At 42.9% G+C, this 18,568-nt stretch overlaps 1 protein-coding gene across 16 annotated transcripts in view; it reads right to left on the reverse strand.

Moving 5' to 3' along the window:
- The window catches only part of TRAK1 (trafficking kinesin protein 1), a 253,289-nt gene that overhangs the window by 61,723 nt on the left and 172,998 nt on the right, over positions 1 to 18,568 (reverse strand). For 10 of the 16 annotated variants that reach the window (XM_077491560.1, XM_077491559.1, XM_077491558.1 and 7 more), the window contains 3 exons: positions 14,487 to 14,587; positions 11,879 to 11,959; positions 6,399 to 6,507 (listed from right to left, as the gene is read on the reverse strand). In XM_077491560.1, the coding sequence (XP_077347686.1) occupies positions 6,399 to 6,507; positions 11,879 to 11,959; positions 14,487 to 14,587 (291 nt within the window). The remainder of the gene's footprint in view (positions 1 to 6,398; positions 6,508 to 11,878; positions 11,960 to 14,486; positions 14,588 to 18,568) is intronic. The other 6 variants (XM_077491561.1, XM_077491553.1, XM_077491566.1 and 3 more) reach the window with 2 other exon arrangements.

Genomic DNA, 18,568 nt, shown 5'->3' on the forward strand with positions numbered 1-18,568 from the left:
CCTGATAACATTCTGTGAATGTATGCACTTAAGACCAAGTTGCGGCCTTACAGATCTGAGACATGGAGGCCTGATGAGGCACTGCCCAAGAAGCATTAACCGACCTGGTAGAATGCGCGTTAACTTTAAACGGGGGAATCTTACCCCTTAAATCACGTTTGAATTATCACTTGCCGAATCCACTTAGCGTCAGTGGATTTCAACGCTGCTTGTTCTTTCTTAAGACCCTCTTGCAGAATAAATAAGACATCAGTCTTATGAACCTGAGCAGTTGCCTTTTAAATAGATTTTCAGTGCTCTCACTACATCAAGACAATAGAGTGAGTTTTCTTCCCTGCAACATGATTTTGGAAAAAACGATGGCGGGACAATATCTTGGTTCAGATGAAAACCTGAAATTACTTTTTGCAAAAAGCCTTGACAAGGGCGTAACGTCCTCATAAAAAATCAAATATGGCTCTTTACAACAAAGAGCAGCCAATTCTGAAACCCTCCTTGCTGAGGATATAGCAACCAAAAATACCAACTTCCTTGTCAAAAGGACTAAGGGAATATTGTAACACAGATAAAACTAAGTTCAAGTCCCAAGGGTTCAAGCGAGGTTTGACGGGTGGATTAAGCTGGGTTTCCCCTTGTATAAAACCCTGGACTAAAGAATGAGTAGCAAGTGGTCTTTGACAGATAAAGCTGAGACTTGGACATTAATAGTACTCAAGGCCTATTTAATTTCTACCCCTAATTGTAGAAAGGCAAGAATTCTGCCTATGATATATCTCCAAGGGTGCCAACCCTTGGATTCACACCAGGAAACATAAGCCCGCCAGACTCTATAATACATAGTTCTGGAAGCTGGCTTCCTTGCATTAATCAGGGTAGAGATAACTGACCCAGAGAGCCCACGTTTCTTCAGAATGTGGGTTTCAATAGCCAAGCCGTTAAATTTGGAGACTGTAAGGAAGGATGGAATATCGGTCCCTGTGAGATCCACTGCCATCTTTACGATTTCTGCATACCATGACCTTCTGGGACATGCTGGTGCCACCAGACTTACCAGCTTTCTTTCCAGTTTTATCCTGCAAAGAAGATGAGGCAGCAACTGAATAGGGGGGAATGCATAGATCAGTGAGAACTGATCCCATGGGGTCACCAACGCATCCGTTTCCCATGAGAGTGGATCCCTTGTTCTGGCCACAAAGTTGACTAACTTCACGTTGAACCTGGACGCTAGAAGATCTACATCCGCAGACCCCTCTCTTTGGCAAACAGCCTGAAATATGTCGGGATGAAGAGACCATTCCCCTGGGAATAACTGCTGGCAACTTCAGTAGTCTGCCTGCCAATTTTCTACTCCCAGAATGAAGACTGCCGAAAGGCACGGAACATTCCTTTCTGCCAAAGTTAGAATATGGTTCACCTCTCTCTGCTCTGAGAGACTTCTGGTGCCCCCTTGGTGATTGATATAGGCCACAGCTGTGGCATTGTTGGATTGAATCCTGACAGGGGAATCCCGTAACCTGAAAGTCCAGGCCTTTAGAGCCAGATGTACTGCCTGAATATCTAGGATATTGATGGACAAGGTTCTTTCGGTTCTTGACCACTGTCCCTGGACAGTTGTCTTTTCTAGTACTGATCCCTAGCCTGAAAGGCTGGCGTCCGTTGTTACCACTTTTCAGATGACTGGTTTGAAGGATTTTCCTTTCAGCAGATTCTGGGTTAGTAATGACCAAGTGAGGCTTTGGGACACTCTTGGGGACAGCTGCATTGGCAACTCTAAAGCTTGAATTGTTTTGTTCCAAGCAGACAGGATACTCTTTTGCAACAGTCTTGATTTAAACTGGGCATAGGGAACTGCTTTGAATGAAGCCACCGTGGTTCCTAGTAACCTCATGCAAAGGCGAAAGGAGGGGTTGCCCTTTGACCTGACCATCCGCACAAGCTCCTTTATGGAGTTGATCTTTGCCTGAGGCAAGAACACCCTTTCCTGGGCTGTCTATGATCAGACCCAAGTACTCTGGTCTCTTTAGCAGTATTAAGGACGATTTCTCTAGGTTGAGAATCCAACCCAAACTTTTCAGATAGTTGGTTGTGGTGCGTACGCTTTGCTACAAACGGATCAAACAAAATGGTCTATTAGCAATAGATCATCTAGGTACGCTACAACCATTCTGCCCTGTGCCCTTAACCTGGCTAGAGGTGGGGCCAGCACCTTGGTGAACACACGAGGTGCTGTGGCTTGCCTGAAGGACAGGGCTACAAATTGAAAATGCTGTTCTTACGCGAACTGCAGAAACACTTGATGAGCAGGAAATATAGGGACATGCAGATAAGCATCCCGGATGTTGATTGATGCCAGAAGTGCTCCTCCTAGAAGGATAGAAACTACCGACCTGATTGTCTTCATGCGAAAGGAGCAGAACTTCAGTAACGGATTTCGATCCCTTAGATCTAGAATGGGTCTGATGTTTCCATTTGGTTTTGGTGCCATGAAAAGATTTAAATAAAAACCCAGACCTTGCTCATTTGTGGGGATCTGTATGATCACCCTTTGAGATATTAGTCGGTCTAGTGCATGAAACAGAGATGGTCTCTTCTCTGGATCTTTGGGAATGCTTGACCTCAGGAAGCGAGATGGTGGAAAGTCACAAAATTCCAGCTTGTACCCCAGCATTACTGTGGAGATGACCCATCTGTCCTGAATCTCCTTTTTCCAGACTTCTGAAAACTGCAGAAGTCTTCCCCCCACCTTGATGGGTTGCCTCTTCATGGTGAGGCTTTAGGATTCTGCTTTGCAGGTTTCCGACCCCAGGACTTCTTTTGAACCTGGTTTTGACCCTGAGGTTTTCCTCTAAAGTCTAAGGCCGTCGCCACTGCCTAGTGGCGGAAGCCCCTGGTGCGGGGAAAAGAGCCTGTTTAAATGAAGGGCATTTATACTTTCTTTTGACTGGCAAAAGAGTACTTTTCCCACTAGAAATTGTTTAGATATATTTATCCAAGTCTTCTCCAAATAATTGCTCCCCATGAAAGGGGAACCCAGTTAGGTGGTTTTTGCATGGTGCTTCAGCTGACCATTTTTGTAACCACAGGATTCTACGCAAATGCACAAGCATACGCCTGGTGAATAGAATCTTTAATGGCATTTATGGCAAAGCATAATGCCTTTGGTAGTTCAGCCAAATCCCAAGCTTATTGTGCAGGAAGCTCTCTAAGGTCTTGTTTAAATTGGTCCTTTAGGGATTGGCAGACACCTATTGCAGCGACTGCAGGCTGAGTAACAGCACCTGCCAAGGAAAAGGCAGACTTTAGCAGGGATTCCAACTATTTATTGGTTGGATCCTTAAGCATCTGTGCATTGTCTACAGGACAAGTTAGGCTATTATTCACATTGGAAATCTCAGCATCAATTGCTGGTACTTTCAATTTTTTGGAAATGCTTATCCAAGTGATCGCATTCAGCAAAAATAAGCTTTTCTAGTAATGCGTGTGCAGGAAATGCATGCAAAGGATGGTTTTAAGGAACCCATGGAAGAAGCTGAGCTTTCAGGAGACTCCGTTAGGGGTAGCATTAAAGTAGAACGAACCATCCCTATAAGAGAGTGTATGAGCTATTTCTTAGATAGAGAGGCTGAAAAAGGTTAATCTACTGTCGTTTCCTCCACAGAGGAATCATCGTTTGCTTTTTCTCCTGATCGACTGAGGGTAACACCTCATCCTGTGCCCACTGTTCCCCTTGCAAAGGTTCTGAAGTGGGGGAAGGAGATCTAGCACGCTTCCTATCCATTTGAATGGAGGATGCGATTAAAGCTGCTAATCTTCCTTCCAGACCCTGCAGGTAAGAGGAAAGGACATCTTCAGTTACGTATACAGGGGCCGAGATGTGAGAAGCAGCTGCACCATCAATTTGTTCCAATGGGTCACCCTGGCTTTCCATAACTGGTAATTCAGGCAAGGGTGACAGCATGGAAATGTGACTCAAGATCCGAATACCTGGTGGTGAAACATATATTTTTGTTTTTTGTGGTGTCTTTTTTGGCAGGCATAGTCCTAAGTACAAAAAAAGAGGCACTATACAAATTTGCACTTAATTGTTGAAAATAGATCCAGAAAGTCGACAAAACAAACAAAGATTTCACCGCTCCAAATCAAAACCACTGACAGGCTGCTAGCTCTCCAAATGGGGTTCCAGGTGCAGGCTGATTGCATAAGCCAAATGTGTAGAAACAGAACGAAACTCCGGATAGCGGCACTCCGGATTGTGTAAAAATTAGATGCCTTTATTTCTTCAAAATGCAAGTGCAAAACTTCATTGAACAAAACGTCACAGCAAAAAGGGAACAAAAAAGGATTTTTGAATAAAATAACTAACGCGTTTCACGCTACAAACAGCGCTTACTCATAGCTCTGAGTAAGCGCTGTTTGTAGCGTGAAACGCGTTAGTTATTTTATTCAAAAATCCTTTTTTGTTCCCTTTTTGCTGTGACGTTTTGTTCAATGAAGTTTTGCACTTGCATTTTGAAGAAATAAAGGCATCTAATTTTTACACAATCCGGAGTGCGGCTATCCGGAGTTTCGTTCTGTTTCTACACAATTGTTGAAAATAGTCATGACTTTTAAAGCCGCTATACAGTTCAGCCGCATTCCTGTATTAGGAATACCAGTTTTTCAACCCATACATGTCCCACAGCTCGTGTCCTTGTGTTGCAGGCTGCTTGTCTCTTCCTCATCAGCCGAGGAGAGACTGTCACAGCTGTGGTATTTATCTGTTTTTAGCCTGCCGTGTGCCCTCATGGACGTTCACAGCACCGTGATTAGGCCACGCCCCCAAGAAAACCCCACCCCCTTTTTCTTTATATGTGCGCGGAGTTTTTCGGATTCTAGACCTGACGGGGGGGGGGGGGGGGCAGCAGGCACAAATAATAAAAAAACAAAAGCAGCCACAGTAAAAGATTAGCGGGGCCTCCACAGCGGGGGGGGGGGGGGGGGAATGTAAGAGGGTACAGCGCTGCTGTCCTCCTGATCCTCTGATCCCATCAGGGGGGACAGAAAACACTTTTGCAGCTTTCTCTTACCTTGCAGAGTCCCCCTCTACACTCTGCTGCAATCAGGCACGGACTGAGCTTACAGTGAAGAAAACAGAGTAAGATATGTGCATAGACTCCCTCTAGTGGAGAATTAAGGTATGACAACATTTTCTCCCAAATGGAAGAAATGTATAGATAGTTTTATTACCTAAGGTTCTTCCCTTACCTTATTCTTGCAGCAGGATTTGCTGAATTGACAATCCAACCTTCACCAATCATGGTAGGCTGTGTGGCAAACTTTCAGGGACTGGGTCTCTAAAAAAGGGTTAACAACTGCCTGGGACATGTAAAGCACCCCATCAGGAAGTTTAGGTAATGTAACAAGACCTAAGCCCTGGGTTCCTGGGGTCCAGCCCTTCAAAGAGAGGCGTTACAGGTAAAACCTCATGCTTCAGATACGATGCCCCAGGTACCATCCTTTTAGGCCTCAATCGCATTTTGGATGGATCTGGTGTATGTAAGCTATTTAAATCCAGCATTTGATCCCTCCTGGAGCTCCTCAGAGCACATCTTCACTCATGACCAACACGTTAGACACTGGGGAAAAAACTGATATGCTCCTGAAAGGAGGAATTGGTTAGATAGGGAGTAAACTTCCTTGATTGGGTTTACCAGTGTCAACACCTAAAGATAGCCTATAACCCATTAAGTAATTACTTAAAGGCTCTGTGTCCCATGATGTACGATAAAGAAATTTTGTTTTTTTAGGACTGCTTGAAAAGAAGCCATTACCAATAGCATTTATTGCTCATATGATGCCACACGTAACCCCAATAACTGTAATACAGATTATAACTGCCAGGTTAAAGGTTACAACATTTGTCTGTGAAGGTTTAAATATATTCAAGTCATGGTATAGATAGTGGTAGTTAGCCACCTTTACCTGGACTTCTTTGGAAATGTTGAAGATGTTTTAGGCACGGTACGCGACTTAGGATCTGACTTGTGAGACCCCCAAGTTGCATGACATAACATCAATGTTAGTTAATGAGAGCTGTCTTAATAAGTACTACTGAAGTCGCTCCAACTTTGGAAAAGGTTCCTGTACTACTTCAATGTGACTTCTATTCTATACTTCTATCAAAGTAGTACTCAAGTTGGCAAGAAGTCGCCTAGCAAAGTTGTGACTTTCAGGTCGTGGCAGTGTGAACCGAGCTTTACCACTAAGATGCTTTCTCTGTTACAGAATAAAGTGGAATAAATACTACCCATTTTCCATCACTAGATGTCACCATTGCTTAACAGTCTGCATAATAGCCATCTAGATAGGCAGAGATTCACCAAATTCTAGGCCGCAATTCAGAATGTGTGATGTTGTACCTCTGAGCGCAGGACAATGTTTTCATCCTCAAGATCTTTCAGTTTCTTTTGAAGAGAATCAAAGGGGAAAAAATTTTGGACGGATGATGAAGATTCATTCCTCTTCAGACTGTAATGAAAACAAGATGTCGGTTACAGGAAGGGTCATTAGGTCTGTATTAAACAGTGTAATCATTCAAGTAGTGAAATTGTCAGCTACCTAGCCACTGTGAAAAAAGATTTGTAAACAGCGTTTAATTATTTACTTGGAGCCCACTAACATTCACCTTCAGGTTATACTGCCTGCTAGAGGACTGGAGACTGGCACCAACAGCCTGTAGTCCAGCCCAAGTTACAACTCCTTCTAATACCAGCATGATTCAGTTTTGTAGTAAAGCAGTAGCAAGAGCATTATCATAGAGGGGTGGGACCAGTGTCCCTTGATGCACCCCACTAAATGGATTTTTACTGCAGTTTGGGGTGTCATTAGCATTGCACTGACACCCACTGCAGATTGCAAGTGTATTTTGAACGTGATTCGGGAAAGGTACACAGAACGAGGGTTCTGGTGTGAAATGACAACAAATGCGTTTTTTGCTTTGGAAATTATATTTGTTGCATCTTTGTAGTTTCTTAAACAATTAAAATTACTGTAAAGTCACTTTTTTCCCCCCTATAAAAATAACAAACATGTTATTCTTACCTGCTCTGTGCAGTGGATTTGCACAGAGCAGCCCAGATCCTCCTCTTCTCGGGTCCCTCTTCTGTGATCCTGGCCCCTCCCTCATGTTGAGTCACCCACAGCAAGCAGCTTGCTATGGGGGCAACCGTGCTGAGTTACAGCTCCCCTAGTCCTTTCAGACTCAGAGCCCAGACTCGGCCCCTCCCCTTCTTTGACCTGATTGGCTAGCTGACTTTGATTGACAGCAGCAACAGCCAATGGTGCCACTGCTGTGTCTCAGCCAATCAGGAGGGAGAATCTCGGATGGTTGAAACACTTGTGGACATCAGGTAAGTGTTAGGGGGCTGCCAATACATAGAATGCATTAAGACAAAAAAAAAACCTTCTGCCTTTACAACCACGTTAAGAAATTTGGGTGACAAGAGATTTAGAAAACATTTGACTGTGCAAGTGTCACTTGTAAAGTAATGCATGGGGTGTGCACTTTAAAAAAAAAAATACACATACGCACTCTGCCTCAGGTAGGAAGCCTGACAAATAAGTAAGCCACAGAAAAGACTTTGTATCTTAAAGTCGTTATAAAGTCCTTTTTTTTTTTTTTTTTTTTTTTAATAATAAACACGTTATACTTATCTGCTCTGTGCAATGATATTTATTGATATAGAGTGGCCCTGAACTTCCTTTTCTGGGTTCCCCACCAGTGATTCTGGCATAGCAAACCTTCTACTATAGGGGCACACGTGCGGGCTCGCTCCCAATCAGGACTGTGTGTGTCCATAGACACATACAGCACGGGTTAGCCCTGCCCCCATGTCAAAGGATTAGATTGACAGCAGGAGTCAATGGTTACCCTGAGAGGAGAGAGACCTGCGGTGCTGAAGACAGGCACAGTGCTGGATTGAAAAAGAACTCAGTTAAGTATAAAAGGGGGGGGGGGGGGGCGCAACAAAATTGCTGGAACTTTTTTTACCATATAGCATGGAAATGCATTAAGGTAAAAAATAACTTACTATTAAAACCCCTTTAAAATGAAAGCAAGTTTAATAGGGCCCTGTAGTCTGTCAATGCTATATAAAGTACACTCAAAAACATCCACATCAGCATCCAGGTGAAAAGAAGCGTACAATCTAATGTCACTTCCACAGTCATACAGGCCAGATTAAACTATATTGTATATGTATGGTTTGTAAAAAGGCACCAGAATACACCAAAGAGACCCATGAGAAAGAACAAACTTCATGATGATAGTGTTCCTGGTATGAAATTAACCTTAGAAAGAATGCTTACCACGTGGCCAGATGTCAAAGCTGCATGCACTCTTCATATCTCTCTACTAGAATGTAGGGCAACAAACTTTTATAGCTGAACTTTGACCAAGACATATTACCAGAGGCCTTGTTTATAGTGCCATAGCAGCTCTTTGCTTGTTGGTCGGTAAACCAAAGTGATGAAGAAATGTAATAAATGTGTAGATCAGTTCATTCTGTTGTCTGAAGGGCATTAAATCGGTTAGCAGTCCCTGAATATCTGTGCACTTCTGACCTTCTGCTAAAGTCTAGAACAGCCTAATTACTACATTCTTCTGGGTGAGGTGTGCCAGTGCATTTTACATGCATTTCCTTTACTCCCTGCAAAAAGTAGGTCTTGATACAAAACACGCCAAAATGGCCTCACGCCCGCAAGTAACCAACAAAGGGGTGGGGCTGCATCCAAATCTTTAAGCCGTTTCTTTCTTGTTCAAACATTTTTATTATATAAACGTCAGTGTGTACAGGCAATGATAAAATGCAACCCGTGCTATACACTACTACATATACTATATACTACTACAATAAAAAGAAGAGGGTGTTGCATACACTATATTACCAAAAGTATTGGGACACCTGCCTTTACACGCACATGAACTTTAACCACTTTAGGAACGGAAGGCTTTGCCCCCTTAGTGACCAGGCCATTTTTGCAATATGGCACTGGATCGCTTTAACTGACATTTGCGCAGTCGTGCGACAATGTACCCAAACAATTGGACAACCGTTTACCCCCCCAAAAAATAGAACTTTCTTTTGGTGGCATTGGATCACCTCTGCGGTTTTTATTTTTTGCGCTATAAACAAACAACGAGAGACAATTTAGAAAAAAATAAAAACTTTTTTTTTACTTTTTGCTAGACTATATATCCAAAAAAATAAAAAAGAAATAAAAGATATATATATATAAGAAAACAACAAATTTATTCATCAGTTTAGGCCGATATATATTCTTCTACATATTTTTGGTAGAAAACAAAAATCGCAATGGGCGTATTTTGATTGGTTTGCACAAAATTTAACGCGTTTACAAACCATGAGATAGGTTTTGGGACTTTTATTTATTTTTTCTACTGGTTATGGCAGTGATCTGTAATTTTAAGAGGGACTGCGACATTGCTTTGGACAATGTTGCATAATAATATTATTATTATTATTATTATTATTATTATTATATTAAACTGATCAGTGCTATAAAAATGCACTGTTCAATGTAAAAATGACACTGGCAAGGAAGGGGTTAATACTAGGGGGTGATCAAGGGGTTAACTGTGTTCCCTAGGTGTGTGCTAACTGTAGGGGGGTGGGCTGCCTGGGACATGACAGAGATCACTGTTCCCGATGACTGGGAACAGTAGATCTCTGTCATATCCCCTGTCAGAATGGGGATATGGATCCCCATTCTGCCTTCGTACTAGACAGTCGTGGGTCGCCAGCGGATATCGAGTCCACCTGACCTGTGGGCATGCTCCCTCAGTGTGCAGTTGGTGCGGTAGCCCGCAACTGCAGGAGCCGACATACAATGATGGTTATTCACACAGGGGAGCCAACCTGCCACAGTACAAGTGCGGCGGGTGGTCCTTAAGCGGTTAATGGCATCCCAGTCTTAGCCTGTAGGGTTCAATATTGAATTGGACCACCCCCCTTTGCAGCTATAACAGCTTCAACTCTTCTGGGAAGGTTGTCCACAAGGTTTAGGAGTGTCTCTATGGGAATGTCTGACCATTCTTCCATAAGCACATTTATAAGGTCATGCACGGATGTAGACGAGAAGGCCTGGCTCGTAATCTCCACTTGAATTAATCTCAAAGGTGTTGAGGTCAGGACTCTGTGCAGGTCAGGAAACTCGCTCACCCATGTCTTTATGGACTTTGCTTCGTGCACTGGTCCAAATCATTTAGGGGAGGGGGAATTATGTTGTATGGTTGCTTTTCAGGGGTTGGGCTTGGCCCTTTAGTTCCAGTGAAGGTAACTCTTAAGGCATCAGCATTCCAAGACATTTTGGACAATTTCATGCTCCCAACTTTGTGGGGACAGTTTGGGGATGGCTCCTTTCTGTTCCAGCATGACTGCGCACCAGTGCACAAATCAAATTCCATAAAGACATGGATGAGCGAGTTTGAGGTGGAGGAACTTGACTGGCCTGCACAGAGTCCTGACCTCAACCTGATAGAACACCTTTGGGATGAATTAGAGCAGAGACTGCGAGCCAGGTCTTCTCTCCAATATTACTGCCTGACCTCACAAATGCGCTTCTGGAAGAATGGTAAAACATTCACATAGACACACTCCTAAAACTTGAGGACAGCCTTCCCAGAAGAGTTGAAGCTGTTATAGCTGTACAGGGTGGGCCAACTCAATATTGAACCCTACGGATTAAGACTGGGATGCCATTAAAGTTCATGTGCGTGTAAAGACAGGCATACCAATACTTTTGGTAATATAGTGTATATGGATATGCAAATAAACATCAAAATATCATATCATGTTCAATCACGAAATAATTGAGGATGTAACCCCACATCACCGAGTTTCAATGTATGGAGTGTAGGCTGAAGAAGAGAAAAGAGAAGAGATACTGCTCTCTCTGTGTAAGTAGCGCTCTCTCTGCATTAGTCCAACTTGCTCATCACTGTGCTTAAAAATGAATATTTATCTCACTACTGATAAGAAAAACATAATTATACATCTTTCCATCTATTAAATCTTCTGCCCTTGTTGTTTTTACTTTGGATAGTAAAAACATTTTTTTTTGCCAGTAAATACCTTATACAGCCCACTTTCTGTTTCTTGTTGGGTAAAAAGCCTAGGCTTAGGACAGCAAGCACAGCTCTCTCTCTAACTCTTCTGAGAGTTTGCCAGAAGGGGGGGGGGGGGGGGTCATAAGAGGGCCAATGAAAGCTGGAGGTGTGCCTTTGTGTGTCTGTGTAAATCCAGGAAGTGAACAGGCAGCAGCTTCAGCTGCCCACAGTTAAAATGGCTGCAGCCAGACTCAGTGGAGGGAGATTTCTGCAGCATAATTGGCAAGTACAGAATCACAGTATATCTAAAACAATATGCAAAGTGGTTTGAGGGAATCTTCAGAATGGCAAAGATTATTATTATTATACAGGATTTATATAACGCCCACAGTTTATGCAGCGCTTTACAACTTGAAAGATGTTTTTATTCCAAATTATGTGAGCAGACTGCAGTTCCTCTTTATATAAGACATAATTTAAAGTACTTTGTGTGCAGCAGTAGTGCACATCAGCATAACGAACCACCTTATAAATAATAAAATACTACTTTTTAGATAACCAAAAAAGAAAAAAAATGTACTTCAAGCTCCTTTATGTCACATTGTGCTTATTAAAATAAACATAAAGCCAAACACCAGGAACTCAGCCACTTTGTAAATTGTGATGGCATACTACGAGTTAAAGCAGAACACCAGGATTGGCACAAAATCCCCTATTAGTACCCCCCTAAACAAAGCACTAAACAGTTATTACATTTGTGAAATTCCTTACCATTGAAGAGAATCTAATTGAATTTCCAGGAAGTCAGCTCTGTAATTCAAAAAATGCATCATGTATTCTGCCAAGGAGGAGCTGTTAGGACAGGGATTACATCACATCATCTTCTCTCTCTCTACACTGTAATAAAACTACATTTCCCATGAATCTTTGGGATTGGGGTGAATGTGGGAGGTACACTAGACCTGTACATGTAAATGTGAACCAAGCCCACTTCAACATAAATCACACCCCTCATTCTGCAGCCAGCCAGCTACACTACTCAGGAACACACAGCAGGATAGGTAGGTTACAGTCTTATAAATGTAAAGCATGTCTGTGCTCTCCCCCTCCAGCCACAACATGAGATAAACATATTGCCCTCACTTGCTTTATGTAATCATTACTGAACTGCAGACACATGCCCATAATTGTATATTATACACACTGTACTCTGCTGTAATTCAGTATTAGAAATATTTCTCCTCCTGCTGCGGCTTTGAGATCTTTCTAGCAGCAATCCGTGCCTGTATGGTGTATGGGAGAACATCCCTAGCCGCAACACAGAAAGAGCCGGGCCATGCTGCTTTACATTGGCACGTGGGACAAGTAAATGTTGGTATGAGGAAAAAAAAAAAAAAAAGTACAGCGCTAACTTACTAATCAATAACACAATAATGGTGGAACCCTCTAATGTATGGAAATTTCAATAAGCTTCAATATCACCACAATACCAATCTCTGTGATATGTAACATTGCATATAATACACATCACACTGAAATAAGACATACAAATGACTGTAAACTTTGCAGGGATGGTGGAAACCCCTCCTACATATATTTGGTAGTGGACAGTGTCAGTAAAGCAGTGGACAGGGTCCACTCTGCTTATCAGTACATATCACTGCAGCATATCAATGCTGCATTATCAGTGCCAAGAAGTGTATCCTTAGTGCCCATTAGTGCAGTTTATCAGTGCATCATCATCAGTGCCCGCCAGCGCAGTCTCATCAGTGCCCGCCAGCGCGGTCTCATCAGTGCCCGCCAGCGCGGTCTCATCAGTGCCCGCCAGCGCGGTCTCATCAGTGCCCGCCAGCGCGGTCTCATCAGTGCCCGCCAGCGCGGTCTCATCAGTGCCCGCCAGCGCGGTCTCATCAGTGCCCGCCAGCGCGGTCTCATCAGTGCCCGCCAGCGCGGTCTCATCAGTGCCCGCCAGCGCGGTCTCATTAGTGTTCACCAGTGCAGCTTATCAGTGTCAACCAGTGCAGCTTATCAGTATACTACCAGTGCAGAGCAGGGATCATTAGCAGAAATCATCTGAATGACAGAGCGAGGATCTCGGGCTGTGGCAGGCATTGTATGTGAGAACACCACTCGCCGTAATGTCCCGCCTCCCATACCAGCTTTGGAACGTTGTGTATCACAATGCCAGTATGGGAGGCGGGACGGTACGGCGAGCGGTGTTCTCACATACAATACCTGTCACACCCCGAGATCCCCACTCTCTCATCAGGATGATTTCTGGTAATGATCCCGCTCTGAGATGGTGGACTGGCGGGGGGGGGGGGGGGGGGGATGTGTTGTGGCAGAGTGGAGGTGGTGCTGGCAGGTAGCAGAGGAGGAGGAGGGAGGACGACGAGGACACCACCTACATGGGCGGCACAGACTCAGGGCTGCTGTGAGACCCCTCCGCCTATTACAGTGAGCAAGGAGGAAATAGAAATCCCTGCTTGCTCTAGAGTACTACAAATGGGAAGTGACAAGACCACTGGCTAGGAGTGCAGGAGGAATAGCAACCGGCGGGTTTACAAACAGGATATCACAGGGCAGTAATGTTTTTTTTTTTAGCAAGATCAGCAGGCTATTGCAGAGGAACTACAGAGCTCAGAAGAACATGAATGGAATAGTTGGTGAAGGTAGGAGATCAGGAACAAGAACATGTAAAAAAAAAATTCACTGAGTTCTCCTTTAAGTCCAAAGAGTTGCACACCACCTCTCAGACTTATCTCTTTAATTTACATCTGACGGTTTTATGGAGCTTGAGAAGCTATGTATCTACTCTCCCAGAACTCTGTCAGGAGACATGCTGTTTTCTCACACACAGCAGCCTGGCATGCCCCTACCCTACCCTGTTGTTCATTCACAAAAGCATTTGTACTCTGTGAATGGCATTGCATAATACAAAGCATTCTGCAATTGGGCAGGAGAAGGCAGCTAAAACCAGAGGGTCCAGTGCCAGAAGAGTAGTGATAGGTATCATCCTGGCGTGCCATAAATCCGCCAGATGTAAATTAAAGATATCCATCAGGTGGCATGCACCCAGCTGGACTGAACTCATGGTATACTTGTACATTTTACAAAGTGGCTGAATTCCTGAAATTTAGCTTTAAAAAATGATTGATCTCCTTTCATTTCAATGCAGGCCACAAATAGCCATACACAAGTGGACAGTGGTAAGAGTAAATTGATAGAACTGATTTACAAATCTGGTATTTACCTGCCAGGGTACTAAAATCAGTCCATGTGTATATGGCTTATACCGGACATAAACTGAATCTGCCAAGGTGTAATTTACTGTGTCTGGTGAAGACATAACAGAGACGCTGTACAAGAATTGACTTACGGTGTCGAACAGATGGAGTCCGACTCGCTCTCGTCAGCTGCACTGGTGTAAAACTGAAGCAGCTCATCTTTCATAGACAGATCATGGCGTAACTGGGATACCTGAACAAGACAAACAGACAATAAAGTCAGCCTTTACAATAACAGCACTCAATACAAAAGAATATGAGCATGTACACAAACGATTCTTTAGAGAAAAGTGAAGCTTACCATTTGTTCAATTTTAACTATCGACTGGGTAAAGTTACAGGGCTGATGTACCTAAGAATGGCTACTATTGGCTTTTCAAAATACTGTGATTTACTGGCAATTAAAGGGCAAAAAAGACCTTCAACCTTTTTCCAAGATTACTTACAATCTGCCAGAAATAAGTATTCTTTATCAGGCACAAATAAATGAAAGATGGCTAAAAACTAAGCACTAAGGAAGCAGTTTATACCTATTCTTAGTTGATGTCAAAAGAGTCCTAACTGCTATATTGAGTATAAAATATTGCAAAAAAAAAAGACTTCTATTACAAAAGAGCATCTCCTGCATCTTAAAATTTAGTTTTTTTTTTTTTTCTTTCCATCTTGCTAATGGTCGGTTCATACTAGGACGACTTGCCAGGCGACTTAGTCGCCTGACAAGTAGCTTCCCGTTCTGCACAATGGAACCGTTCTAAAAAGGTTCCTGTACGACTTTGGGGACGACTTGCATTGACTTCTATACAGAAGTCGTTTTGCAAGTCGCCGCAGCGATCGCGTCCATTTCGCATGAGGCAGTGGCGCTGCAAGTCGTGCTGCCTCAGTGTGAACCGGACCTAAGGGTGTCCCCAGCAGCATTAAACCATAATGTTTGTTTTTCTTATTGTAATAATTTTACCTTTTCACAATAACAAAAATTACATATTTCCCAACTTAGACTGTTGGATTCCCACATAGACAGATGATGCCACCCTTAAGCCAGACATAGATGGTCTGAATCTTGGCCAGTTCAGCAGGGACCAGCAAAGATTTGAACTATCTCTGGGCAGGCTGAATGTACCAAAGTCGTACAACTAGCATGAATTTTCGACAAGCGAATACTGTCAGCGGCTTTAGCTGCTAGCAATATTCATGGTGTTCTCCTGGCAGGGACAGCTTACTGCGCCCCTCCACTGGGTGAACACAATAGCTCCACAGGAGGGATTCCCCCATCGACACTGACTGTGCTGATGGGGGAACCAAGGTATTTTTTTTCCTGCAACCCATGATTGCAGGAAAGAAATTAGCACAATCTATGGCCTGCATCAACTTTTCTGTAAGTGTCTATAAAAGTTCTGATGTGTGGGATGAATTGATTTCTTCATTATGTTCCAGTTTTATGCATTTTAAATTTTTCTGGCTATGTGGCACCAAGGTTCCTCTTGTTTTGATATTTGCCCAGGTGATTCCAGTCCTCTTCCTTACCATTTCTGTTTAAAGGCTAGGTTGGTAGCTAGGCACCACTTTCAACTATGATGCAGACTGCCCAGCCACCCAAGGGGCCAGAAGGATAAAGCTGGGCTGCATTTTCGGTTTATTCAACGGAAGTTCAATTAAATCCGTTTTCTGATTTTGCACAGAATGCCCTGAAGGCAGAATTAGAAGAATAATAATGAATCTTATTATCTGCACTTGCTAAAACTGTAAAAGCTCCCATAGACATAAATGTGTAATATCTACCACAACTGGATGAATGCAGGCTTCGATAAGCATTTTCATAGCTAACACCACTAGAGGTCGACCGATATGGGTTTTTCTCTGGCCGATGCCGATGCCGATATTTAGAAATCATGGCGGCCGATAGCCGATATATGATGCCGATTTTTTTGGGCCGATATGTTAGGCCGATTTTATTTTATTTATTTATTTTTTTCCTTTTTAATTTTTTATTTTATTTTTTAATCCCCCTTGATCTAACACACCTTTCCCACTGGGGCGTTTTTCAGGCGCTTTTGGGCTAAAAATAGCGCCTGTAAAATGGCTCCCCTGAAGTCTGTGTGAAAGACAGAGTGCTTTCACACTGAGGCGATGCGCTGGCAGGATCTTAAAAAAAAAGTCCTGCAAGCAGCACGTTTGGAGTGGTGTATACCGCTCCTCCACCACTCCTGCCCATTGATATGAATGGGCACCACTGCCGAAGCGCATGCAATGCGATTTGGCAGCAGTGCTTCATGGGTGCATTTAACCTCTTCCTTGGCCGCTAGCTGGGTTATATGTGCCCCACTAGCCAAATAGCACCGCTAAAATGACGGTAAAGAGCCGCTAAAACTTGCGTTTTACCATCAACGCCTGCCCGCTCCAGTGTGAAAGCAGCCTTCATAAGTGATACAGAAAATTTCTTACATTTAAACATTTATTAAACAAAACAAAACCCCCAATCAGTTTACTTGTATGTATGATTTAGATAAAAAAAAAAAACCTATATATTAAATAAAAACAGGTAGTCAAAACTTTTGGACGAAAAAAAAAATGGGCTAACTTTACTGTTTTTATTTTATTTTTATTTTTTAAATAGTGTATTTTTTTCCTAAAAAAAATGCATTTGAAAGACCTCTGTGCAAATGCCGTGTGACATAAAATATTGCAACAACCGCTATTTTATTCCCTAGGATCTCTGCTAAAAAAATATATATAATTTTTGGGGGGTCTAAGTGATTTTCTGGCAGAAAATACAGGATTTTTACTTGTAAGCAACAAGTGTCAGAAAAGATTTAGTCTTTAAATGGTTAAACTGAGAACTTCTACACACAGAGATGACTTCATTCATTGAAGTGTAAACATTGTATCATTTAGTTCTTTTCTTGGCAGCCTGCCCAGAGAGGAGGAAAGGGTTTCTATGACGACTCAGGCAACTCACACTGACTGAAATGACTTCTGTAATAGAAAAGTCCCGCTGTAGTTCTAAATCGGCTTTTTATCAGCTCAAATCGGCCGATGCCGATTATTTAAAAAACGGCAAATATCGGCCGATATATCGGCCGGCCGATATATCGGTCGACCTCTAAACACCACCATACCAAATATACCAAACAAGACTTATAGAGATATACAAAGTTGATGGATACTTAGCATGATTTCCAAAAATGGACCTCATTCTAATGCCAATGCAGTTGAAAAAGACAATCCAGTATTAGCCAACAGTCACATGAACAGATTGAATTGTCAAAAAAGCATTTAAAAATATTTAGGTTATCTAAGGTCTATGGGCTGCATATACACCGCCCCTGCCCATTGAAATGAATGGGCACTACTGATGAAGCGCCTACAAAGCGATTCGGCAGCGGCGCTTTTTGGGTGCATTTAACCCTTTCTTCGGCCGCTAGTGGGGGTTAAAAGTGCCATGCTAGCGGCTGAAAACCGATGCTAAAACGTCAGTAAAGCGCCACTAAAACTAGCAGAACTTTACCGCTAACGCCACCGCGCTGTGAGTGTGAAAGTGGTCTAAAGTGTGAGATGTCGGGGCTCGCTAGTCAGGTTACAAAATAAGATGCACAAACCACTGCAGGAAATTTTTTTTTAAATGAAACTGAAATACAATGTAACAGATAGCAGGTGTAGGGAAGATTTTTCCAGCTGACCAATACCAACATTTTTCAATCAGGTTCTTTGATTTTTAAATCTAAAAAACTGTTGTGCCAGGTGGTGCCAACACGGTCACTCAAGGCTCAAATTCAGGCCAATTCAGCAGCAATAGGCTTATATAAGAGAGCAGGCAACAATTAGGGCCCAATTGTTCAAACTATGCAAAAAGCTCCATTAAGTCACCTGGTTGGCCCAGACAGATGTTGGTTTGTTGAGTTTGAACCATCTGTCATCTCATGCCACAGCATCACAGAATTCACAGGGCCTGCCTTCTGAACTACAGAGGTACTGGTAGGAGTTTCAGGAGTGGAGTCCCAATGGAAATTGCTGCTTACAGGCAGCAAGGTACCATGGGATATGTAGTCCTTATAAATTGAAAATAAACAGCAGAGGGGAAGCCGCAAGCATGCAGGAAATGCACGAAGTTGTGCAAAGAGATGGCTAGCAAACAGGCAGTAATCACAACATGAACAACAACAGGAGATTTTTTTTAGTA

Source organism: Lithobates pipiens, unplaced genomic scaffold, assembly GCF_037356315.1.
Source record: "Lithobates pipiens isolate NorthernLeopardFrog02 unplaced genomic scaffold, aLitPip1_a1.2 Scaffold_19, whole genome shotgun sequence".
In the NCBI taxonomy this organism is placed as follows: Eukaryota; Metazoa; Chordata; class Amphibia; order Anura; family Ranidae; genus Lithobates; species Lithobates pipiens.